The 26,677-nt window shown below is 36.7% G+C and overlaps 1 protein-coding gene across 1 annotated transcript; it reads right to left on the bottom strand.

Annotated features, from left to right (window-relative positions):
* Positions 1–2,119: 2,119 nt before the first annotated feature.
* podn.S (podocan S homeolog) lies at positions 2,120–26,202 on the bottom strand. The gene is made up of 11 exons (XM_018259851.2): positions 26,009–26,202; positions 13,628–13,919; positions 12,004–12,097; positions 11,639–11,703; positions 8,659–8,768; positions 7,807–7,963; positions 6,666–6,781; positions 5,682–6,339; positions 4,996–5,144; positions 4,391–4,564; positions 2,120–2,841 (listed from the first exon to the last, which is right to left on the bottom strand). The coding sequence occupies exons 2-10, from the start codon at positions 13,913–13,915 to the stop codon at positions 4,408–4,410; spliced, it is 1,794 nt and encodes a 597-aa protein (XP_018115340.1). The 5' UTR covers positions 13,916–13,919; positions 26,009–26,202; the 3' UTR covers positions 2,120–2,841; positions 4,391–4,407.
* Positions 26,203–26,677: the final 475 nt, after the last annotated feature.

Raw genomic sequence — 26,677 nt, 5'->3', positions numbered from 1 at the left:
AACAGTGAGGTGCTGCCCTTGGTATGGGCTCATCTACTACGCCTAAAAATAAATATATGGATTGCACACTCAGACTTATATAAAAATCTAAATTTATTAAGTCATATCAGTAAAAACTTACAGACATCATAGAAAAAAAGGGTTTTTCTATGATGTCTGTAAGTTTTTACTGATATGACTTAATAAATTTTGACTTTTTATATAAGTCTGAGTGTGCAATCCATATATTTATTTATTTATTTGATATTTATCAGTAGGCGATGATTGGGCAGCCCCCCTTGGATTAGCACCTCAGCATGGCTTTTTAATGAAATGGGTGTGTGCCTTCCAAATTCTAAAATAATATACTTTGCCTAAAAGACATACCTTGGGGGTCAGTAATTTAGGGAGCATTGTTTTCTCCTGAATGTAATTAAGGACTTGTGACCAGAAGGCTTGAATGATAGGGCATGACCAAATGAGATGCAAATAATTTCCTTCTGCTATGTTACACTTGGGGCATTGAGATGATTCACTTCTGTTCATGCGGAACAGGCGGATTGGGGTTAGATGGAGTCTATGTAGAATTTTAAATTGGATTATCTTATTTTTGGTAGAGACCAGGTAATCATGGGCCCTATCAGTTGCCTCTTCCCAATCATCCTCCTCAAGATCTGGGATGTCTCTAGTCCAGGTAGCCCCTGCTGCATTGAATGGGGGTTTGATAGTAGATTGGAGACGTGTGTATAGCGTGGTGACTAGTTTCTTGTTGGAGGCAGCCCTTAGGGTAGATTCTATTTTTGTGATTATAAGGGGGATATTGTTTCCCTGCAGTTGTGTTTGCAGCACTTGTCTCAGTTGAAAGTAAGAGAACCAGGGGAGGACCTGGTGGGTTTGAGTATGTTTTATCCCGTTCCTTCTGCCCCGCCAAACGTAATCCTAATTTGCATATGCAAATTAGAGTCTGGGAGGGAAATCTCATGATTTGCATATTTGAATCACAAAACATAGTTGCCACCTCCAGGAACTTTTTCATACTTGCGTTGCTCCCCAACTCTTTTTACATTCGAGTGTGGCTTATAAGTAAAATAAGTTGGGGCCCCTATTCTAAAACAAGTTGATTTTATAAGCTCTAAAGAAAGGAACTAAGTTACAGTATAATGCAACCAGAAGGCAGCATAAGTCTACAATGTCTGCTTTAGATAATATCATCAAGTGATGGTTGCTCCAGTGACTGGAACGTATGATGTTGTGCATCTTTTAACATTTTACTTTCCTGTAAAACATCTATTTGAGGGACAATATGCATCAACAGCTGACATTTTCCAGTACTATTCAGTTAGCCTGTTGCTTCTTGGTTTGTTGTCTTCCTGAGGATATTTATGGAAGATCTCTTGAAAATGACACTGGAAAATATATGTTTTCATTTGTATCTAAAGAAAATCTAATATATTTTGTGTAATTTTTTCAACAGGAAAGGGAAAACAGTTCAGCTGCAAATTTAACTAATGAAATCAGCGGCATAAATAGATGTTACTGGGCCCCACAGCAAATTAAATTTAGGGCCACAAAGCATTTTTAACATTGGTCTATTGTACAAAGATATTTTGAAATTGCTCATTAATTATGCTTTACTGGGCTCCCTATACTCCCAGGCCTGGGCTGTGGAGTCTGCTTTCTCTTTAGTTACACCTTTGAATAGAAAGGCAAAATCTCAAGCTTTTGACTTTTGGATAAAAAGACCAGTAGGAGGGAATTGTTTTTGTAATGAATAAAGGAAATTAAGTTTGTTTGGTTTTTTTAATGGATTCTAGGATTGATGTGATCCCCAACCAGTGGTTCGTGAGCAACATGTTGCTCACCAGCTCCTTGGATGTTACTCTCAATGTCCTTAAAGAAGGTGCTTATTTTTGAATTCCATGCAAGTTTTGGCTGCATAAAATCAAGTGTACTGCCAAACAGAACCACCTGTCAGCTGCCAGTCCACATAGGGGCTACCAAATAGCCAATCACAGCCTTTATTTGGCATTCCCTGAGATATTTTTCATAATCATAATTAATAATATAAAATATTTTGGTTTTCATGCAGGATAATAACCTAATTTACTGCTGCCTTTATTTTTTTTACCATTGTTATAAAACCAAGGAAACCGATACAAACAAAATATTGCATTCATTTTGGCTATGCATAAAACCTTACTGCACAGAAGTTAATTAAATTGCTATACCAATATAATATGTTTTCAAAGATTAAAAGTAAAGAAAATAAATTACAGAGACATGACACAAAATCTACTGGGATATCTTCACAGATGGCTGACTTTGTTAGCCAATATCAACAGTAAAATATGACAAACTGTCAAAGTCATTTACTTTTTGATAGTTTTGAAGACAACATAGTATTATAGAAAGTAGCAGCTTACAAGGTTGGAAATATGAGGGTAAGAATTTGTTTAACTAAAGGCTTAACACTGTCATATAAAATAGATTATAAAATACAAGACAAAAGCCAGCTTTTGTGTAGTCCATGTAGACCAATATAGGCCTGTTCTATCCATAATACGGTCAGAGCTTGTTAACAATTTAATTATAGAGATGACCACAGAGTACAGTTCAAGTATTGGTTCTCTGGCTGTTTCTGAGTTAAACTCACATTTCCAATAGTGATTTGATATAAACAATGCTGAGGTCGTAGTTCAGCTGAGCTGGACAGCTGTTGGTTGTAGATCCAACATTTATCGAAGTGTGAAGGTTAGTTGAAAAAAACGCACGAACATTATGATTATGGAGCTAGTCCTCCTGGCAGAGAATGAGTTGTAAACTGTCTGTGTATCCTACATATTCTTCTACAATGAAGAAAACCTGCAGACATCAAATTGCAGAGTTAATAGACAAATCTGCTTGTATGAAAGGAATCAGATATGGTGCTTTCCCTGAATCATTGATGTCTAACCTGTCACATTCCAGCTGAGAAACAGAAACTCTTAACTTCTTTTTGCAGTCTGGGGATGGCAGTAGTTGTAGTTGTAGTTCCACAGCTAGAGTAATTTATCTGGGTAAAATATATACATACTCCATATCCCGATGCCTTCCCTAAAATTGGTTCACCTATAACAGCCTTTACTCTTTTAGAAATATTGTTGCTGGACTTTGCCTCCTTTTAGCAACAAGATTGAGAATAAATGTTGGATGATCAGGCCTAGCTCATATTTGGTGTTCTAATTCCGCTCACGTGTGTTGGGTTGAAGTTAAAGCTTTGTGCCAGTGAAATTGTTACCCCATTTTAGCAAATCAGTTTTGTGTAGATTCATACAATTGAATGGTTAAACTTTGCTTTCAATGGAACCCAAGCTTTCTGGATAATAGCTTTCCAGGTACTAGATACAGGTATGGGACCTGTTATGCAGAGAACTGTTATCCAGAAAGATCCAACTGACAGTAAGGCCATCTCCCACAGATTCCATCTTAATAAAATACAGTATTTCATGTTTTTAGAAATGATTTCCTTTTTCTGCGTAATAATAAAACAGTACCTTGTAATTGATCCCGATTAAGATATGATTAATCCTTATTGGAGAGCAAAACAATCCTATTAGGTTTATTTATTGTTTAAAAATGTTTTAATTGATTTATAGGAACATTAACACCAAAAAATGAAAGTGTTTTAAAGTAATGAAAATATCATGTTGTGTTGCCCTGCACTGGTAAAACTGCTGTGTTTGCTTCAGAAACACTACTATAGTTCATATAAACAAGCTGCTGTGCAGCAATGGCGGAAATTGAAAAAATCTGAATAGCACGGGATAAATAATGGATAACAGATAACACCATTATGTTCTACATAGCTTATCTGCTATCTGCTGTGTAACCTGAGCCTTTTCTCCTTTGAATGACTGCCCCCATTGCTACACAGCAGCTTATTTATATAAACAATAGTAGTGTTTCTGAAGCAAACACACCAGTTTTACCATTGCAATGCATTATATTTTTATTACTTTAAAACACTTTTATTTTTTGAAATGACTGTTCCTTTAAGGTATGGGCATTCAAATTACAGAGAGACCCTTTATAGGAAAGCTACAGCACCTGAACATCCTGGATAATAGGTCCCATGCACTAGATCTTGTACCTGGGCATAAGATAACTTGAAGTTAAACATGTGACCAAATACTTTTTCTGTTTCAAGGACATACTGTATAAAGTAAAGCTGTATTTGATGGTGAGTCATGCATTTAACTTGCTGGCTATATTGCATAACGTGCCTGTGTCACTAAGTTGTGGTTTTTACCAAATGATTTGGTTACAAGGGACTAATTGTGCAAAGATTTGATTATAAATTACTTAGGAAAGGCATCTATAGTGTTTACTCTGATTCAACATGCATGCACCTTGCTGTTCTTCATTTACCAACCTAGTTATCTGTAGTTTCTATTCGAGTTCCTCCTCCTCCTCTTCATTTTGTTTTGTGTACTTTTCCGTTTTCCTAGAGACTTTGATCAGGTTGCTCTCAATGTCTAGTACTTGCAGCTTGTCCAGTCCTTCAAAAGCTCCTTCCTGTACCGACCCAGCTGTGAGCAAATTAAACCTGCCAGAGAGAAAAAATAACAAATTGCAAATACAACTTCACATTTTGCAGTGTAATGTTGTTCACCTAGAAGTTGTTGCACTGTAAAATATTAGTTGCATGGTGCAACATTTAAATTGCACTTTCTGCACATCACTAAATTCTTTTGTGTATCACAATGCTCATATGAAATATACACTGAGGAAAGACTGTTTACATATAAGAAGAACTTAATTTAATAAGAACTAATTGCTATGGAAGGCAGTTGTTATCTGTCCAATGCTATTCTCTGCACTGCTGATTCTGACTGTTGAAACAGTGTCTTGGCTGGAAGAGAGCTGACCTGATGTATTGTTTAGAAAGTCAGTGCGGTTATTGCAGAAAAGAGCAGAAATAAAATAATAAAAGGAAAAACAATCTACGCCAACTTACAATGACCATTGGATTGCTACCTGAGAAAGATCCCCTTTATGTTTGAAGTGGATTCAAAGGCATTTTCAGCCACTGTGATGATCTTGTTACTCTGGAGGTACAGATACTCTAGGGTCTCGGGCAAGTCAGATGGGATGTAAGATAACTGGTTTCCGGACAGATCAAGAAGCTGGAAGACATTAAAGAGAAAATATTCTTTGTTCTATAATAGTTTATTTTCTTAACATATATTTGCAGATGAATGGCAATGGATTTTAATCACAAAAATCTATTAGTTTTATTTAGGTTCCAGAAAGCAGAGTAATGGGTAGGTCCTGCAGACCAGGAGGGGCTGCCAATCTTTTCCTGGTATTTTTGCCCTCAACGGATATATAAAAAGGGTGGAAAACTGGGAAACCTATTGCCTTAATGCATATTACCTCTCGCTGCCCTTCTACGTGATAGGAAAGTAATAGGTCCATCAAGTGTCCATGTCTTAATGAATACAAGAGCAATGCTTGTGCCTGACATCCAGATGTCGTAATAATCGGATACAACAAGCATGTATATTGTTTAGACTGGATATTAGAACAGTAAGCAAGCCCAGTCTATTCGCCTGCTTGGAAACCTCAGTTGTTGCATGTCGGCAATTTAAACAGTCATTCATCTCCACTTTACATTATAACTTTATTCAGCAATTTCTTTAGCTGGATGCTTTTGTAATTACCTGAAGACTGCTCAACTCTGCCCAAGCTCCAGAATAAATAGAACTTATCTTTAATTTATTGTTGCTCAGGTATAATTCTTTTAGTTTTGTCATCTCAGTAAGACTGTCTTGAGGGATGGAGCTGATGTCATTGTCCTTTAACCTCAAAATCTCCAGGTTTGTCGGAAGTCCATAGGGAACTGACTTCAAGTTGTTTCCTGACATTTCCAGGGTCTTGAGGTGTTTTAGCTTACGGAAGGCTTCCTTATGAACATTGCCGCTCATTATTTTGTTGTAGCTGAGATTTAGATCCTCAAGCAAATATGTAGTAGCAAAGTCATTCTTGGAAATGCTGGAGATCTGGTTATGGAGGAGCATCAATGTCTTCACTCTGCGTGGGAGACCTGGTGGGACCTTCTCCAGAAGGTTGTTGTACATATGCACTGTATGCAACTTCTTAAGGCCCACAAAGGCTCCAGGATGAATGCCATGCGCCCTCAACTTGTTGTTGTGAAGCAAAAGATATTCCAGGTTTCTAATCTGGGTAAGAACATTATCAGAGATAAACCTGATGGAATTTTTTTCGAAATGAAGGATAACAATATTTCGTGGAAGTCCACTCGGTATTTTTGTAAGGTTATTGCTTGAGAGATCAAGGTATTCAAGCTTATTTAGTTTCCTAAAATAAGATGAATATTCAGTCAGGAGAAGAAACATTCCATTACGCAGTATATGTGTCAGCCAGATATTATATAAAGCCCTAATAAAGGTACAATTAAAATGTCAATAAGCAAATATAAGAATTGTACATTATAAGTTACCAATCTTTGGCTGTTTTGCTCAGCTCTGTACAATATATCCTAAGAGCAATGAAAAAAACTTAAAACTGAAGGGTAAGTGAGAATCCATCAACAGTTTTTTAATGCTTACATTTTTCAAATGTAATGCTGATTGCTGCTCACACCAAACTTGTTGCTAGTATAGGGTGGTAGGGTAACTGCTTACGTGAATGTTTCATTGTCCATTCCTTCGTTGGTGAGGCAATTGTTGAGCAGATATAACTCACGTAGGTCTGTTAGGTGGCTGAACGATCCCGAGGGAATACTTTCCAATCTGTTGTTCTGAGAAGATGTAACAAAGTAATATTTATTAAAAGCATTAAGTTATATTTAGGCAGCAGAGATTTCAGGGGTTTTACTTGTCCACTTTCTATATAACTTGTGAACAATGTTTCTTTCTCTTCACTTTCCCAAAATTCCCATCGGTTGCAAAATAATAATTTGGATCCCTTGATCGTTGGCCCACATACACTGGCTTGACATATGAACGTATACATTATCCAGACTTGTGCCTGCCTTCAGTGCAATGAACATTTCCATCCAAGCAGTCATTACCACTTCTAAGCCCCCAATGGGGCTTGCTGATTCATCCACATCATTAATAAGGGCTATAGCTAAATGGACCTTTGGAAATGGACCTTTATGCCTAAATGTCCCTTGAGCACAAATAATTAGCTCTTTCATCATAAAAATAAAGTATAACATACCTCCCAACATGTTGGAAATAGAAAGAGGGACAAAAAGATTTGCCGGGCATAGTGCGGCAAAATGTTTTGACTACGCCCATTTGTTGTGACCACACCCCCCTAATTAACATGTCCATTTTACAAAATTTGGCAGATTATGAAAGTTTGAACACATTTTTGTGGTTTTTATGTGTTATTACAGTTTTGCTAATGAAGGTGAATTGTCCTGTAAGTTCTTATCTAAAACCGTTACAAAAGTATGTTAAGTATGTATTCTGGGCTCTCTGCCAAGAGACAATTAAGTTAGAAACGTTGTATCTTTTACTGGCAGTTCAGTGCAGCAGATCAAAGAGAAACTCAGGACATATCAGTACATTTCCGGGACTGCCGGTTGAGCCGTCAAAAGTGACTCTGTCCAGCTTAAAATGGGACGGTTGGGAGGTATGGTATAAGTGGGCAATTTCACCTTTATGAATTTTATGATTTATATTGGATATATATAGGGGTGAGATTAAGAATCTGGTGGATTCTGATGGTGCTGTTGTTTTGAGTTTAGGATGGGGCCCTGTATAAAACGTTAACATAAGCCCTTATTTTTGGTTTAATAACATGCTTAAGTACCTGCAGGTGCAGTTTGCATAGTGCAGGGGGCAAGTTCTTTGGAACGTACTTCAGGAAATTGCTGGACAGTATCAGAGTCTCAACACGGTTTGATCGGTTAAACATGTTATCTGGTATCCCAGCATCTGTCAGCTTATTGTCATGCAGATAAACAGACCTAAGGAAACAAAATATTTCATCACTCTGGTGTTAAAACAAGTAAAATTCATGAAACCTAATTTACGGCTATTTCAAGTCATGTTGTATAAAAAAACAACATGACGCATATACAAACATAGACATTTAACTGCATAACTCGTGCAGTAACCCACAATTTGCCTGCGCTAGACTGACCAAATTTACTTTACAATTTATAAGACTCAATAAGAATCACTGTAAATCTTTGTAGCCTGGTCTAGCATGGAACGGCTAATTTACAAATGCAAGTGGAATGTGCAAAGAACAAAACAGGTTGCAAGTTTCCATGAATTTTACACACAGATTTCCCAGACTTTAAGCATCATTTTAATGGGCCTCATAAATAGTGTGTGCTGCAACTTTATGGTGATTTACCAACAAGGAACACGTTCCTTAATGTGATGAATCAGTAATGGTATAAGAGTATAAGTCACTAAATGCAAGTGTCCATTCTGTGATGCCATGATGGCATGGTCTTTTGTGCACATACAATTGATATCAATAGGTTTGACAACACATACTTGCTCCCCAAGGTAAGAGGTAGGAATCAGAACAGACCCCATAACAATTCATACAGTATGTAGACTATTAAACACAGATATCTATTCATCATATAATTCAAGTATTGGGAAATATTTGCAATATACTGGGCATGATATTTTGAGGTATTCTTACCGTAAATTTGGCTTATGCCCAAATGTCATCTCATAAATCTTAGTGATGTTATTGGCTGCAAAATCTGCACTGATCAGTGAACTTGGGAGGAACCTGGGAGCCAGAGACAACTTAAAAAAAAAACGCAACCCATCAATAAAATATGTAACTATGAAAGTTTTTAGTTCTGTATACAAATTATGCTTTATACATTTCTATATACACATTTCTAGAAAATACACGTTTTCCTTAAATAAACTTATTTTAAATGCTTTTATTTTCAACATACCCTTATTTTGATATCTTAGGAAGAAATTAAGTTAACACAGGCATAGTTTTTTTTTTACAAGTGTCTTTATCCATAGAACTAAATGAGCATTTACCCGTGCTCTGTGTCTGTTAGATTAATAAAAGCAACTATTGTATTTGTTGCTTTGGGTTCTTACTATGGTACAGCTTTGCACTAAGCAAGTATTTTTGTTTTATTAATCTTTCCCTGTATATAAATAGAAAATAAAGCGATAATTACAGTATAGCAAAAGGGGATATTGATGCTCATTAGTGATGGACGAATTTGTCCCATTTCGCTTCGCCGAAAAATTTGAGAATTTCCCACAAAATTCGCGAAACGGTGAAAAATTTCCGAAAAAATAGTGAAATTCGAACGTTTTCACGAAAAAAACATAAATTTCAGACGTTTTCACTCAAAAATCGTGAAATTCAAAGGTTTTCACTAAAAACTCTTGAAATTTGAAGGATTTCACTCAAAAATCGTGAAATTTGAAGGATTTTACTCAAAAATCGTAAAAATCGGAAATTGACACTGGCGATTTTCACCGGCGAATTTTCACAGGAGAGTCGCGAATTTATTCGCTGGCAGCGAAATGCTGGAATAAGCCGCAAATTCGTGCCAGCCGAATTTATTCACCCATCACTAATACTCATCTCTAAATTTTAAACCATTAGGCAGGGGTGCAATAAGGCAATAACGCAAGAAATATATGTCAATTCTCCCTTTGGAAACTGGGAGGGTTAAAGTGCATTTATAGCTAGGAGAAAATTCCATTCTCTACAGAATATACTGTTACAAGTTAAAAAGTTAGTGGCAAATCCCTGACACTTCTCTTTTTATCTGGCACCTTAATGTGCAATTTCTCCTGTTCCAAAAATAACATGGGTGGGAACATGTGTTGGAAGAGAAATAACTAGAGGGGAGCCTGAGAAACACACTGTACTTATCGTTATCTGGCCAAAACAGTCTCACCCAGAACTTTGAAGTGGTCAAAAGTAATCAAACTTCCAATAGCCGCCACTTAACCAGGACACTGCAAAATGTCTCCGTTACGCCAGTTTCTCCACAAAACATGATAGTGAGATAATAAGAAATTAATTTGATGCCAACCAACATAATTCTAGGTAAATGAAAGGTAACAGTTTCATCTTTGTACTCTCATACCTCCCAACATTTTGGAAATAGAAAGAGCTGTCAAAATTGGGACTGTCCCGCGAAAAACGGGACAGTTGAGAGGTAAGTACTGTATTGTTTGTACGGGTATGCTACTAAATGGCTCCCACTTTTATCTACTGCTAGAATCTTCCTCCTATTATGTAAGAGAGAACAGCCCCTCTGCTGTTGATATTATTATCGTTTCTTCCCAGAAAGCAAAGAATAACAAATTTATGTATTTTAACATGTTTCGTTAGCACAAAAAAAAAACATTCACAAAGACCATTGCAAATATTAGCGACCATGTTTTCGTCCTTTTTGACACAATTACAGACTCAATGACTTCCTCAAAGTGTGTGACCAAATGGACCAGTGTATGTACTGTAATAAAATTTCACAATCGCAAAGCATATTTTACAACAAAAATATTTCACAAAACTCCAGAGCGGGCCTTAACGCTAACTTATGCTTAGCAATGTAATATTCACCAGTTAATGATAACTTTCGCTAATGATAATAATGATGATACATTACTAGCAGCACTGAACACTCGCAAAAAGCAGTTCCAGATGCAACACATACCATCTCTGCAAAGATCTCATGCTGTTTTTATGATGTTGGGCTGAGGATATGTAGATCCATTTCAGTGGCAACTGAATTTTGAGCAGAGGGTGCTGGCTATAACTCTTAATACCTAATAACCCAAGCATATTTCTTATTGTGGACTGACACGAGGCTAGAACTATTTCAGTTTAAAGGGAATCTAAGCCAAAAAATTTATTGATTTAACCTTACTGAGATCTTTTCTCTGAGCACATTTGACATTTACATTCATTTTCTATTTTTATCATCTTCCCAATGCTAATACTAGGCTTTTGGCTCAACTAAGAGTCAACAGTCCGATGGTTAATTGAATATAGGAAAAGAATAGAAAATGCATAGACAGTTAGTTACTCTAACTTATTGATATATGAAAAGATATTAACACTATTGGGGCCCTGTATCACTTAAATCCTCTAGTTGGAAATAGAAATATACATTGAAGAAAATGCTTAAGAAAAGAGAGAGGAATTTACCATGGCATTAATAAGTAAGGATAAACATGTAACAACTAAATGCATATAAGGACAAATAAGGTATGGTCTTGAGTGTTATTCACTCCCGTTATTCACTCCCTTGGGATCATAATAGCGAAAAAGATTTGTGTACACCTTTAGTGTTCATGAAAATACAAGGAGAATCCTAGTTCCTATCAACTTAAGGCACATGTTATAAACTCGTATTGCGATTGAGTTGATGTGTATACTTTTTGTATTTGGTTTATTTTAGCAACTATCTTGTTATCTGTCTGTCCAGCTCTTTGTGAAAGCTCCTTAAAAGCAATTATACTGTATAAAAACACTAAAATATTCGCAGAAACACTTCATTTACCTTTTTACTACTAGAACACAAGTCTGCCAGCAAATACCACACATGAGTTATCACATCATTGTACATTTTCTTGAAGTGATTGTTATTGTATGTATTAGTATGTTATTGTATTATTTTACCTACCTTATTGTTTGCAAGGTATAAATAATTTAGATTCTCAAGGCGCTCAAACAGGTCATCAGGAATCCCTGGAAGAGCAAAATAAAACATCCTTATTTTGTGAAGATCAGAATTTACAAGCACGAGGCTCCAGTAATTTGTTTGTATTATTATATCATTAAGGACAAATAAATAGATAAGCACTTTTAAGAGTGAAGAATTTACATTTTATACATTTTAGTAGAGTATTTAAAGTCTTGCAGGTACCATACCTCATTCTTATAGCAGTAGTAGTTTGTGCCTACTGTGTGTTTAATTATACCAACTACATGAGTATTTTGTTGGTTCCCTCAATATCTAGACTTTTATATTTCATACTATAAAGTCACCTCGAGATGTCAGTCGGTTGTTCTGTAGATTGAGGGTCTCCAGCTTGTAAAGTCTGGTGAGATCTTCTGGGGGAATCTCTTCGATCTGATTATTCTATGTTAAAGACAGGGAGATAAATTGTTGGATATATGAGAAAAGAAAGAGATGAGTTTAGTACAGGCATGGGACCTGTAATCCACAATGCTCGGTACCTGGTGTTTTCCAGATAAGGGGTCTTTCTGTAATTTAGATTTTCATACTTAATCAACTAGAATATCACGTAAACAAAATAAATAAACCTAACAGGTTGGTTTTGCCTCCAGTAAGGATTAACTATATATTAGTTGGGATCATGTATAAGGTACTGTTTTATTAATACAGAGAAAAAGGCAATAATTTAAAAAAAATTGGATTATTTGGATAAATAAATAATAATAATAAATCGGAGTCTATGGGAGACAGCCTTTCCATTATTTGGAGTTTTCTGGATAACGAATCCCATACCTGAAATAGGTCGGCTTTAGCATAGATAACCACAAAGCAAGTTGAACAATTTGTCTAGTGAGCTATACTGTTGAGCCCAAAGCAAAAGCCCTCAGTTTACAACCAGAAAAGTCTTTAGGGGATGTAAATAGTTCCTTGGCCCCACAGAGCAGCATCTAAAGATAGTGAAACTGGGGGAAAACAGGTATGTGATATATATTGAATAAAGGAGACATGCAAACATGTAGTAATGAGGTCTGTATAAGACTACAAGTAATCAGAGCAAATATCACAGAACCAAGAATAGAATATCTGGAACAGTTCACCATATACTGCTTTGTACATCAGAGAAGAAGAATACATAGATCCTCAATGTACAGTCTCCATATGAGCAGTTTCTACATGAGTTCAGTGGTTTATTAAGTCTGCTTTTTTAACTGTTCCTAAACCTGACTGTTTTGCCAACCTGACGGATATTCTAGTACAAATATGCAGTACAAATATGGCAGCCCCCTCATAGAGAATTATGGGGAATCAGGTAGATAATGTAAAAGCATTGGGCAAATACTTTTATGGTAAAATTTTAAGTACCATGCAAACAGAATACTATGATAGATGTTAAAAGGTTTAATTTCTGGTGTCATTATTTAAAGGACCTTTAACATCAATTTTTTTAAAAAAAACCCACCAGCACACATTTAACTTTAAAATCTCAAAGTCTTTATTAATAAATAACTTACCGATACTCCGCTTGAGCTCCTCTTCAGAAAAGGCGTCAGGTAGACGATCCATCGTGCGGTGCTCGATTTCTCCTCCCTGCCTTCTATAGGAGATAGCCAGGGAGAAAAAATTGAATGCTGCATGATGAATCGTCGCCGTGTTGCCTTTTCTGAAGAGGAGCGCAAGCGGACTATCGGTAAGTTATTTATTAACAAAGACTTTGCGATTTTAAAGTTAAATATGTTTTGGTGTTTTTTTTCTCATTATATACAAATACATTTTTTTTATTTTTTAATTTATGTTACTGGTCCTTTAAAGATGATGTAACAGATGTAGTGGTGCTAGTTAGGAACCTCACTTTTAGGCATATTAAGTAAAATACAAAGCCTACAATCTGTAATATGGTACATATCTTAAACAAGGGCAATGAGGAGCTCTGACCTGTAGAGAAATGTGTATAATAATATTTGGAAGGTTAGAAGGGAACTCTCTCAGATCCACTCCAGCACAGTTCACCACGGCCCCTTCCTGAGAGCACTTGCAGTCTGTAGGACATAGCACTGTTTGGAAGGTCGGCTTCATCTCATCCACGAGACTTTTAAAAACATCATTGTTCTCCTCTTCAACTGGTACCTCTAAATAGTATTCATACTCTTCATCCTGGCTGTAAACCTCATGGATGGTGATCAATACCCATATAATGAGCAGAAATGGAGTACAGGGATGCATTGCACTGCAAATAAACCAACAGGACTAATCAATTTGGGAGTACTTTAATTTCTTGCTTATATGATTGGAATCAGTGCTTAAGCACAATTTGATATATATGTTGTATGTATTTATTGATTTTTGCATTGTAATGCATAGTTAGTTAGAATGACTAACTATGCACTACTGACACCCATTTAATTTATTTTTGCGGGTCTGCCCTTCTTTTTCGTATATATATATATATATATATATATATATATATATATATATATATATATATATATATATATATATGGGAAAAAGCAGGGCAGACCTGTGGTAATTAGAAGAAAGTAACTTTTGTCCGATATATACACATATATATATATATATATATATATATATATATATATATATATATATATATATATATATATCTCGGACCAAAGTTACTTTCTTCTTATTACCACAGGTACAGAATAAGACAAACCACATCTAATTTCAACAGTCTATAAATCTGTCACTCAGGTGTGATTTCTCACAAAATTACACAAAACGGGAAAGGCGTTTATACGTGCTGCTTCAATTTAAAATTATTATCCTACTGTAAAATTATTTCCAAATTCGACTCCGTAGTGGCACTGCCTGTATGGATTGTTAAAAGAAAAAAATGCACTCGAGGATCCGATTTCAGATCGAGGGAAGACCAGCTAGAATTACTTTAAGAAGTAAATTAGCTACAGTTTGCCCCTGAAATTTGTTACAGAGTTACAGAGTTAAATCGGGTTGAAAAAAGACAAAGTCCATCAAGTTCAAATCCTCCAAATGAAAACCCAGCATCCATACACACACCCCTCCCTACTCTCAGTTAAATTCTATATACCCGTATCCATCCTAACTACAGAATTTAGTTTCACAATAGCCTTTGATATTATGTCTGTCCAAGAAATCATCCAAGCCATTCTTAAAGGCATTAACAGCCTCACCTGGCAGTGCATTCCACAACCTCACTGTCCTGACTGTGAAGAACCACCTATGTTGCTTCAAATTAAAGTTCTTTTCTTCTAGTCTGAAGGGGTGTCCTCTGGTATGGTGATCCTCTTTATAGATAAAAAAGTCCCCTGCTATTTGTCTATAATGTCCGTGATGGTGCCTGTGATCTCCGCTGCGCTCAATCTGCATGTGCAGTCGCTTTTTCTAGACGGGACAGAATTCAGGGGTAAAACTGTGTAGGGGGGAGGCAGGGAGGGGGGCCAGCAGAGGGGGCCAGCAGAGGGGGCCAGCTGGGACTTATCACCATGGGGGGTTTAGTTCTCCTTTAAGATTACCCAATGAGACATACTACTAAAAATGTATATTTTTAATGGTTTATTTAGATAAAGCAGGGTTTAACATATGAGCTGTTTTATGCAATATGTTTTTATAGAGATCTACATTGTTTGGAGTTATAGTTGTCCTTTAAAAATAAAAAAGGAAGGGGTGGATGTTTTCTCCATCCCAGTTCACAGGGGCTTCCTGGAGTAACCACTTCTTGCCCTGTCCCATGGGCAGCAGGGTGGGATCTTAACAACACAGAGATGTATATGGCAGGCAGAATTTACAGTGCTCTTTGCAGCTTTGTGATACAATTTCACATCTTTTGTCCAGGTAAAGGCTGAATGCACTTTTGCAATCTATGTTATTAATATGATTTTCTGTAATTACCTGTGCAGTTCCACATGGGGGCAGATTTATCAAGGGTCGAATTTCGAATTTGAAAAACTTTGAAATTCAAATTCAAAAAGACCAACCGTACGAATCAAAGTTTTTCCCCAAAAAAACTTCGATTTTTCAAAGTCCACCAATTTACTCCAAATAGGTTCTAGGTGGTCCCCCATAGGCTAAAACAGCAATTCAGCAGGTTTTAGATGGCGAATGGTCAAAGTCAAATTTTTAAAGAGACAGTACATGATAAATTTCAAAATTCAATTTTACAATTTTTTTTCAAATTTGAATCAAATTCGGACTATTCCCTAGTCGAAGGACACAAAATTTAGCTCGAAATTTGAATTTTTTTAATCTGAATTTTCACTTCAACCTTTGATAAATGTGCCCCATGGTGTAGGTGTACAAGGTGTCAGAGCATTATGTATAATATTGGAAAAAGGGGAAGAATTAACTCTTCTCAATTACAATTATCTCCTTACTCTTCCCAAGGAGTTATAGATATATTCAAATATAACGAAAAAGAGAAAAAAGAACCTTGTTTGTGACTGTATTGGTTTTTTATAAGTTCTCCAATTTATTTATTCCACCAAAAATGATCTCATTAACCAATTCTCAATACCTGATATCCTCTAGATTCGGGATCAATTATCCCACAATAGTCACTTATTAAATTAACCCAATGGACCTTCAATTAATTTCAACACCACCCAATCAATTCCACTTATAAATTAATTATAAATATAAAGTGCTGCTTGTTCACATCCGTGCCATCATTCTTGATTAATATCTTAGTGATTTAATCAATTATAAATTAAAGTGGTGGGTGCTTGAATTCCACAACAGTGTAATAAATGAATTCACAACTGATTATTTAAATTAAAGTGCAAGGAGCGTAGATATCCACACTGTGTAATTAATTCCACTCTTCAAATGTTAAGATCTCTATTTAAAAATTACACCCAAACAATTATAATTAATCCCCCAATCCAGTTGATCTCCTTCAATCAATTCTTCAATATCTAAAACAGCAACTGGTTTAACTTAACTCCGTGCCACGGCTTGATACCAATACTTAGTTAATTTTAAATTCAACGCTAGTGTGATTTACTTAAAAAAAGGTTTTTCCACCAAATCCCCTTAGTTCATTAAATATTAAGTGTACATTAATATGCTCTACAAGGCATGTCATTAGCAGTTGAATTATTAGCATCATATTTAAAAGGCAGGTAAAATATTGACAAGAGACCTGTGATCAGAGCTGGAAGACTCTTCTGGTCAGGAGCACATCCAAGATGCCACATATACACTTGTTGGGTAAATCAGTCATGACTGTGATTTAGGGAATAGTACTTGAATGCTAAATACTCCCAGATGTTTTTCTAATCACCGGATTAAGATTTCTTGGCAATGATATGAGGAAGGAACAAAAACAAGGACTATAAAAGGCATGTCGATATCTCCTAATCTCAGTATTTGAAGTTGTGCTTTTCATGTATACTGAATGTAGAGTGTTTTGCTTATTCATTCTAATTCTCTGGTAAAAAGTATTTGTCTCTCCATAAAATGTAACGAAAATTGCACATTCCTGTACGGAGGCCACTCAGGGAAACAATACAGGGCCAGTGGGATGTCTATATATCTAAATCACTGAACATGTATTACAGATTAACAAATAACAGGAAATAATTGAGCTCTGAAACAAGAAAAAAAAAAAAAAGCCAGTTATAGTGGTGTCTGATTATTGCAAGATCCGTAGCTATGTCTACTGGACTGGACTTAAATGCACACCAAAGCTTAAAAAAATGTATCAGACAAGAAATGATTTACCTTATCTATAACAAGAACTGACTCAGAGGTACAGCAGCCCAATAATTAAAGATCTCTGCCTTTAAATTATGTGACCCTCCTGCTGTCCATTCTATCAAATTTGGTTGGCACTGCTCATGCTATGTTTTCTAGACTGTAGAAGACTAAGCTCAAGGGTGCCCCCATTAGAAAGATGGAAAACAACTTCACGATCATTTGAAGCTTTGGGGGAAACATTGGAGACCACATTCCTTATGATTAGATGTAGCCCTATTATAATCACCTATTACATTTTAGTTTGTTCTTTATGTATGTAATAAAAATAAAGGGGTTAACAACTAGTTGTAGGAAAGTTCAGTGTTCAGTTTTGTGTAGAATTCAGTGTTTTTTCCCTATTCCGCTTTGAAGTCCTTAGTCATTCATCCTTTCTTCAGTGGAGTTTTATCTCTCCAAATCGTTCTGTACGGTTTATTGTGCCTCTGTACTACAAAACTTAGAATATCACAGTGTGGAGAGTCCAAGGGGATCTTAATTGACATCCAGGCCATTTCTTCATTGACCTGCAAATATTGGATGTATATGATCAAACCGATGGACAATGAAAGTCAATGTGTGGCTAGTTTAAGTTATTTTTAATATGACAGGGAAAGGGTTGCAGCTTTTCAGTATTCCCTGCTGTCTGCACAAGTTGTACCAGGCAGGAAGCATTTGCAACTTAAGAGAAGGCCCCTTTGGTTGGTTTATGTTTTGGTCTTCAAAACAGGAAGGAATTATGCTATAAACATTTATATATAACCGTTTTCGTTTTTAATGTAACTGTATATGTTTTGTGTAAACACATATGGTACTTTTATTATCATATGTGTCCAGTGTTTGGGTATGGCTTGTTTGATATAGTTATACATATCTGTGCAAACATATATTGGAGTATGGGTATGCAATAATTAGATAATAGTATAGATATAGTATATTAATAATATAACAGTTGTGTTTTTATATATTTTCATATATAGTTCATACTGTAGTTATGATGTTTGGCGAATTATATAACCTAACCTCCTTTTTAGTGATATGTAATTATAGAGTGGACAGGTTATTGGGAGGGGACCGGTGGTCTTGGTACACATAGGTACCAATGACAAAGTTAGAGGAGGTGATGAAGTTCTCAAGAATGATTTTAAAAAACTAGGTGTAAAGTTGAGGGCGAGGACTTCCAAGGTAATTTTCTCAGAGATATTACCTGAGCCACGAGTAATGTTAAGGAGACAGCGGGAGCTTAGGGACATTAATGAGTGGCTGAGAGATTGGTGCAGGGAGGAGGGGGCGGATTTCTCAATTGGCTATAGGCTCTTTTGCCAGGGATGTGAGCAGAAGAAAGGGGGCATTCACTGATGCATCGGGGATGTTCCTCTGTGCTACCACATGGTATCGCCCCCGAAGCGTGATAGATCCAAACAAAAAAAGGAGGAGGGTTCAGTAAAGGATTATGTGGAAGACAGGTTAGAGGAGAAAGTGGGCAAAGGAAGGGAAAATGGGGGAGGAGATTTGGTTGGGGGTACTGTTAAGGACAGGGAAGCCCACATGTGATATGTTCAATATGGTACCAGTATTAAATGTATGTTCGCAAATGCAAGGAGTCTGACTGGTAAAATGGGAAAGCTAGAGGGAAAATATAATGTGATTGGTGTGGCCGAAACATGGCTGAATGAGTCGCATGAATGGGCAGTTAATATCAGTGGCTATACTTTGTTTTTGAGGGACAGGGGCGATAGAAAAGGAGGAGCGATATAGAAAAGGTCAAGGTACCAGTATGTTTTAGACTGGCCTCTATTTCTGATTTTCTCAGATTAATCTTTCATCTGGTATGGTACCAATATTTAAAAAGGGATTACGATCTCAGCCTGGCAATTATAGGCCAGTAAATTTGATATCTGTTGTGGGCAAATTATTTGAAGGTTTGCTAAGGGATCACATTCAAAATTTGGTCCTAGTGAATGGCATTATGAGCAGCAATCAGCATGGCTTTATGAAGGATAGGTCATGTCAGACAAATTGTCAGACGAATACTGACCAAGGGCTGATAAGAATGAGAAACAATTTATTTGCTGTGGTATATAACTACATTGCATAAATAAGATTTGCAGATAATGATATTAACCATAGCAGGGATGGCTGTGATCAGGATATGCATACTTACATAAACACAGACTGTCTGTAACTACATACATATGATATAGTACATATAAAGGGTTCTGTAGCATGGAACACAATGTACTTAACATACTACATATGTCACTGTAAAAATTTTAGAAGTTTAGGAAAAGCTGTTTTTTTTCAGTGTCTGGAAACTTTTACTAATGCTTAACAGAACACAAGAATCATTATACGTCTTCTAATTACACATTAACCCTTCAGTGGGATATCTTCTACTTCGCAGCCCCTGCACATCACTGGAAATTGTACGTATTCATTATTTAATCTTACTGAAAATTTAGTTAATAGCTAGGAATGTCTGCAATTATGTTGGAAAAAAAAAAAAAAGGATTAAATTTGTCTCTATCACTATTTTGTTCCAGGATCAATGCAAATAAGAATGTAACCAAAAAAGTAACAGAAGAATGATGAAGTTAAAGCCTTATAAAGGCTTAAACTGTGTTAATGTGACCACTGATACATTTGGCATAAGATTAGAATGAAACAAGACAAGAAAACAAGGAACTAGAGAAATACCCTGTCCTGTACAAAATGGTTTACATGTCAGGTTCATTCAGTAATACAGGTATGTGATCCATTATCAGCAAACCCGTAATCCAGAAAGCTCAGAATTATGAGAAGGCCATCTCCCACAGACTCGATTTTAATAAAATAATTAACATTATTTAAAATGATGTCCTTTTTCTCTGTAATAATAAAACAGTAGCTTGTACTTGATCCAAACGAAGCTATAATTCATCCTTATTGAAGGCAGAACAATTCTAGATTAGAATTTTAGATTTGATAAATGTTTAATTGATTTTTTAGTAGCTTTAATATATGGAGATCCAAATTAAGGCAAGACTCTTTATCTAGGAAACCCCAGGTCCTGAGCATTCTGGATTAAAGGTCCAATATCTGTACTGTACTTCAAACTGAACAGTAGCAAGACAGGCTGACCAAAACATTTCCATTAAGGTATAATCCCTTTCTCAGGCTGTCATCTTAATTATGATCTTCTGATCTTTTATTCTTGAATTCGATATCTTAAGCCTTCAAATATTTTCCCCACTAAAGATCCTAAACCTGCCATATAGCCATACATACATATTTTCCTTTACAATATTGGTACCATATTGAATGAGAGAGCGTCTGAGAAAATAAAACCGTATCTTGTGTCTAAACTAAGATATCATGAAACCATATAGGAAGCAGAACTAGCCTATTAGATTTATATAATGTTTACATGATTTTTTTAGTAGACAGGGTATGACGATCCAAATTACGGAAAGATCTGTTTTCTGGAAACCCCTAGGTCCTCAGCATTCTGGATAACAGATCCCATACCTGTACTGTTTTATTACATAGAACAAGGACAACATTTGGATTATCTGAATTAAATGGAGTCTATGGGAGAATTATCAGAAGCCATGGTAAAGCAAAGAGAATAGATTTAATAGCAAAATAAGAAAATAATCAAACAGACAGGAGTCCCAAATACTAGCCTGTGATGAGGCTAACAGTGGAGAAGTGCAAAGTCCAGAAACATGCAAAATAGTCAGGCCTGGCGGCAGACAGGCGAAGTCCGAAAGGCAGGCTTAGGTCAAATGGCAGGCAGCAGACGAGCAAGGTTGAGAAACAGGCCGGAGGTCAGAACCAGGGAAATCCACAGCAGCAGGAGAAGGGCGACCAGGTGGGAAAAGGAGGGCAGGAGCATGGAAAACAGGTAGAGGACACGGAGCCAGGCAGGGGACACAGGAACCAGGAATCACGCAGGTTAGAGGCCAGATTGGACGATCAAGCCACAAAAAGTTCTATTGCACAGGCTTAAAAGGGCCTTGATTGCTTGATTGACAACACATATTGTTAACGACAACACATATTGTTAACGTGTTGCAAGAAACATTTTTGTAAGTCTGTTCAGGGCAGTGTCCAACATAAGCACTAAGATTCCCCTGTGGCTCACCAGAATAGTGCAGGAGTGTTCAAACATAAAGTACAGGTTTTGTTTCCTGACATACACCCAGACCCCAAGTAACAATTGGTGAGACTTTCTACTTGTATGGCTATGCACCAAGAACTGTAAAAATGTGTACTAATACTCTTGTCAATCTTTGAGTAATGCAAGCATGACAAAGACCTGCAGATGTAATAACTACTTACTTGCCTGATTTATTCATACAATCACTAAAATGGATTTAAGGTTAAGCTGGAGGGCTATGTCTCCCATTGCTGAGAGTATCCACAGGTCACCATTCTGAATTGCATTTGTGTCTTTAATATTGGTGTATGGTAACTCTTCAAGCTATTACCTATTTTCCCTGCAACGTAAATCACTTCTTATCTGTTTAACAGATGTCTTTTTAACATATATAATTCCTTAAATCCCCATTTAATAGCATGTGGAATGCTTTTTGCAGAGCTCTGCAGTGCAAAGCAGACAAAGCCAGTGTTGCTCATTTGGTGATTACTCTCGGAGGGCTCACTGTGCTCACCCTGTAAAGTTTAAAACTTTGTTCATAGCAACTGTGATGGTGCTTTCAGCGGAAATGTGCTTTTTTCCGAGATAACTTTTTTAAGTCTAAGAATTTTTATAGTTTCTTGATCTGTTTTTCATTAAAAAGTCGATCAAACTTTGCTTTGTACTAAGATGGATTTCTAAAAATCCTGGGATTGGCTGCCAGCCTCAAAGATCTTAGATAGTGCTGGCATGGATTACCTATATCAAGGATATCCAACTGAAAATGAATGGATCTTCAAGAAATTTTATAGCCCAGACATTTTTCAAAAAGTTACATGGGGAAAGTTATGTGGAAAGTGGTTATGTTAAAATGTTGGCTGTATTATTGCATTACTGCATTCATTATTGATTACTTGTCCCTGTAGTGTTCAGGTATGAGACCTGTTATCCAGAATACTCGGGACCTGGATAATGGATCTTTCCATAATGTGGACCTTCATAGGATCTTCATAGGAAATTCTAAGGTGCTCTATTCCTACAAGTGATCATCATTGGAAGAGATCTGATAAATGGTATCATTAAATATAATGGAATCCCTTGCTTAGGGAGGCAGTAATAATAATTTTGCAGAAGTACTTAAGAAATTACTTTTCAGCAACACTGTCAATTCCAAGAAGTACTCATATCAAGACGAAGTGCCAAGCTTAACAAGTGTAACAAGAATACCGGCACTGACATGAGATCTGAGTTTCTATCCTATTAATACATTTGGTTAAATGCACTGCTTGCTTGAGAACTACTTGCACTTCATTTACTGTTATTGGTATTTACTTATTTACTCCTTTAATTAGAGGAGTTTTAAGGCACAGCCCTCTGTCCTACTGCAAGTACTAAAAGAGAGTGGATTAGATATGGATCAATTGTTCCAAAATTGCATGTATAATTGTTTAAAGTTCAAATCTCGTTTTCATTAGAAAGACGTTTTTTTCCCCACATGACTAAATGAAGTAACAAAGCAAAAACAGTTTTCCCTCATTTTAAATTGTTGTTTTGTGGTCCCACCTATATATTGTGCATAATACATTTCCCTAATTTTACATTTTCCTGGATTTTACACAATTTTTTTCTGGTCCCCTGAAAAACGTAAAATGGGGGTTCTACTGTAACTGTAAAAACAGTTTCTGTTGCTCTTGTTCAGTGCCAATGAAGGGTTTGTTCAGAGTTAAACTTTACTGTCATATGTCTGGCAACTGAGAAGAAGATTTTTAGTGTCAGAACTGAAGGTCGCTCATAGGCTATATTATTACTGAATACGTTTTCTTTGCAATATGTTCTCTACAACTAGTGTTTATCCTTTAGCAACAGTATTTGCTATTTCCAATTAGCAGTTACTAATCAAGCTCTTTCATGAGCTTTAACATATATACAGCCAACCTACTCATATTCTAAATATATTATCTGAGCTAAAAAAAATTGGACAGGAAAAAACCCTGAAAAAAGGTGGGGGGTTTTAGTGTCGCTTTTTTCCTACATAAAGATGACTCATGTGAGTCATCACAATGAAGTAACTAGGAAAACAGCAGCTTATATGTAAGTGTTAGATTTAATGATATGCACAGAGTTCCCAGGACACAGGCCTTCATCTGCATTAAAAAATGATCAGTTTTTATTAAAAAAAGAACCCATGGAACATTACTATTGCATCCTAGAACCACACTCAAATGCTAGTAGCCTCCATTTGCAAGTGACTAATCAGACCATATTAAAGAAGTCTGGAAAGAGGGCAGATCTCCTAATAACATAAGTCCAGTGGCAGAACTACAGGGGGAGCAGGGGATGCGAGCGGGCCAGGGCCCGCACCCCCGGCAGCCCGCGCCATTGAAAATGTGGCGTCACGCACCAGGGCCTGCCCCCCCTCTAGGAACGCTACTGCATAAGTCACACAGATAGCTATAAAGTTTCCAGACAATATTTGCAAAATATGGCATAGTATGCTACTACTCTGGAAGCAAAAGCTAAAGGGCACAAATTCATGCAGATTGGTGTCTTGCCTCATACAGAAACATTTGCGATCGGGGCATATCTATGCTCAGCACTTGACACTGGAGGGCATAAGGCAGCCCTTTCCTTACTGCCTGCCATAGGACAGACAGCAAGTACTGGGTTCTATTGCAACCTGCATCTGAACAACATTCAAGTTAGGAGAAAGGTAGGGGCAGTAACAGGGAAGTTTACATGTCTTCTAACACCTTTCCCTCATGAATACAGCTCTGTCAAATGCAGGCAGTGCTGTATTCATAGGGGAAGTGCAGATCTGCATTTCTAGTGCAAAATGTTTTGAAGTAGTCCATTCTCCCTGGAGAAGATTTTCACTAGCAACTACACAAAGCTGGTAAACAGCTTCCTTGGTTAGAATAAAAGTATGGATTCTAGGAATTTATGGTAATTTTAAACACAACAATTGATTGATCCCAATTGAATCCAGCTTACCCTACCTTAAACATTAAAAACAGATCCTTACATTTCATATCTAGTAATAGGTAAATGTCTCTTGTCTTCGACATGGGGCACATTTAATATTGGTCGAATATCAAGAGTTAATTAACCCTTGATATTCGACTATCGAAGTAAAATCCTTCGACTTCGAATATCGAAGTCGAAGGATTTACTGCATTTAGTTCGATCAAACGATTGAAGGAAAAAACGTAAAAAAGAACGATTAAATCCTTCGAATCAAACGATTTGAAGGATTTTAATCCATCGATCGAACGATTTTCCTTCGATCAGAAATAGGTTCGAAAGCTTATGGGGAAGGTCCCCGTAGGCTAACATTGATGCTCGGTAGGTTTTAGTTTGCGAAGTAGGTAGTCAAAGTTTTTTCTAAAGAGACAGTACTTCGACTATCAAATAGTTGAATAGTTGAACGATTTTTAGTTCGAATCATTCGAAGTCGAAGTCGTAGTCAAAAGTCAAAGTAGCCAATTCGATGGTCGAAGTAGCCAAAAAAAAACTTCGAAATTCTACGTTTTTTTCATTCTAATCCTTCACTCGAGCTTAGTAAATGTACACCGAACGTATTGTGCAGAGTACTTAGCATTAAACATGCATACCTATTCATTTTACTGTAGTCACAACACACAATGAAGGAATATATTGTAACTTTTTACATTAAAACATTACAGTTCTTCAATCACAAAATAAAACAATTCGCAAACTTTTAAAATTCCATGATAAATACTAAGTTTTCTTTATGTGCGTATCACTCATTAAGAAGCTGAACGAATGCCAGTATAACCATTTATGCTGCAAATATAAAATTCTTAACATTTTAAGTCCTGAGGGAGAAAATAAGATTAAAAGGCACATACTAATCTGAGCCAGTGAAATTATGACACAAGTACTGTACCAAGGTAATAAGAAGCAGATGGAAGGATCGGTGAATATAATCTTATGCAGAGAGAGAGTTGGGTGCTCAGTGGCAAATGGTGCTCGTGAACTGTAGGTTCAATGTCCTGTTACAGGTGATAACTCAATTAGAATGAGCTGCTTTCTGTATAACTGCGTCTGAAGCCAGAACTTCTCCATTTAAGCAGCATTATTTTTTGTGAAACTCTTGTAAGGAATAGATGTGTGAGTGGTGCCATCATACCATGAAGCAGCAGAGTGCCCTAAATAAGGTGAATTCAGGCATACATTTCTCCTGCAACTGGAGACACTGCTGTGTAGTCCAGGTAGTTCAGCCTGCATCCCTCTAGCTGTTGTTGCACTTAAGCATTGTGGGGATTGTAGTTCAACAGCTGGAAGACTACAGGCTGGATAACTACTAAATTATCTTTCTTCATAAACCCAAAGCCTTCTATCCATGACCAGCCTCCAACTATTATCCCATGCTTTCAAACATTTAATTCTTCCTGCACCCCCTCTATATGTAATTGGCACAATGTCAAATCCCCTCTGTTGCTCACCTGCTGATATTCACCGCCAACACTCCTTCTCACCTTGCAGACACAGATATGAAGTTCCAGGCAGAGAGGAACATATAAAGAAAGACTTCATGCCATGTCAGGGAACCCACAGATTTCAACCTCTCACTCCCAGGCAAACAGGATCCATCCCAGATGTGGGAGTGGGGAACGTCCTGCTTTTCCTGGCAGATGTGAGGATTTGGGAGAATGTCAGGCAGCCTCAAAAGGGGGAGGAAAGAGGAAAGGAACTTGGCATTGGAGTGAAACCCACTCACTGCTGCTGGATGAACATTCATGTGATTTCTTTGTGTGTTTGTGTTTGCTCCAGGCATCTACAGCACCTGTTCCTATTGTGCTGTATACTGATATTACATAAACAATGGAACTCTGACCAATCATTATTTAGCAATGGATTGAATGGAACCTACTGCATTGTGCTGAATATTATCATGCAGTACTGGGCCGGAAGTCCATTATATAATCCAGGCACTGGCAGGGTTTGGATTTGAATGAACACAATGAGGAAACTTTCCAGAGCCATTAGAAGATCATGGGATCACGCTACATGGTCCCTTTTAGTTACAAGGATAACTGCTTTTATATGAAGTGCATGAAAATATACATTATGGGGCAGATTTATCAAAGTGCGAGATTAGAACTACAACAGAA

Source organism: Xenopus laevis, chromosome 4S (genome assembly GCF_017654675.1).
Source record: "Xenopus laevis strain J_2021 chromosome 4S, Xenopus_laevis_v10.1, whole genome shotgun sequence".
NCBI lineage: Eukaryota > Metazoa > Chordata > Amphibia > Anura > Pipidae > Xenopus > Xenopus laevis.
The sequence above is the reverse complement of the archived record's forward strand: the minus strand, read 5'-3'. Positions and strand labels throughout refer to the sequence as shown.

Coding starts and splice junctions, on each gene's coding strand:
- podn.S (XM_018259851.2), bottom strand. CDS start 13,915: ATGCATCCCTGTACTCCATTTCTGCTCATTATATGGGTATTGATCACC. Junction 12,098..13,627: donor TTATACACATTTCTCTACAG/GTCAGAGCTCCT, acceptor TCTTTAACATAG/AATAATCAGATCGAAGAGAT. Junction 11,704..12,003: donor CAACCGACTGACATCTCGAG/GTGACTTTATAG, acceptor TTGCTCTTCCAG/GGATTCCTGATGACCTGTTT.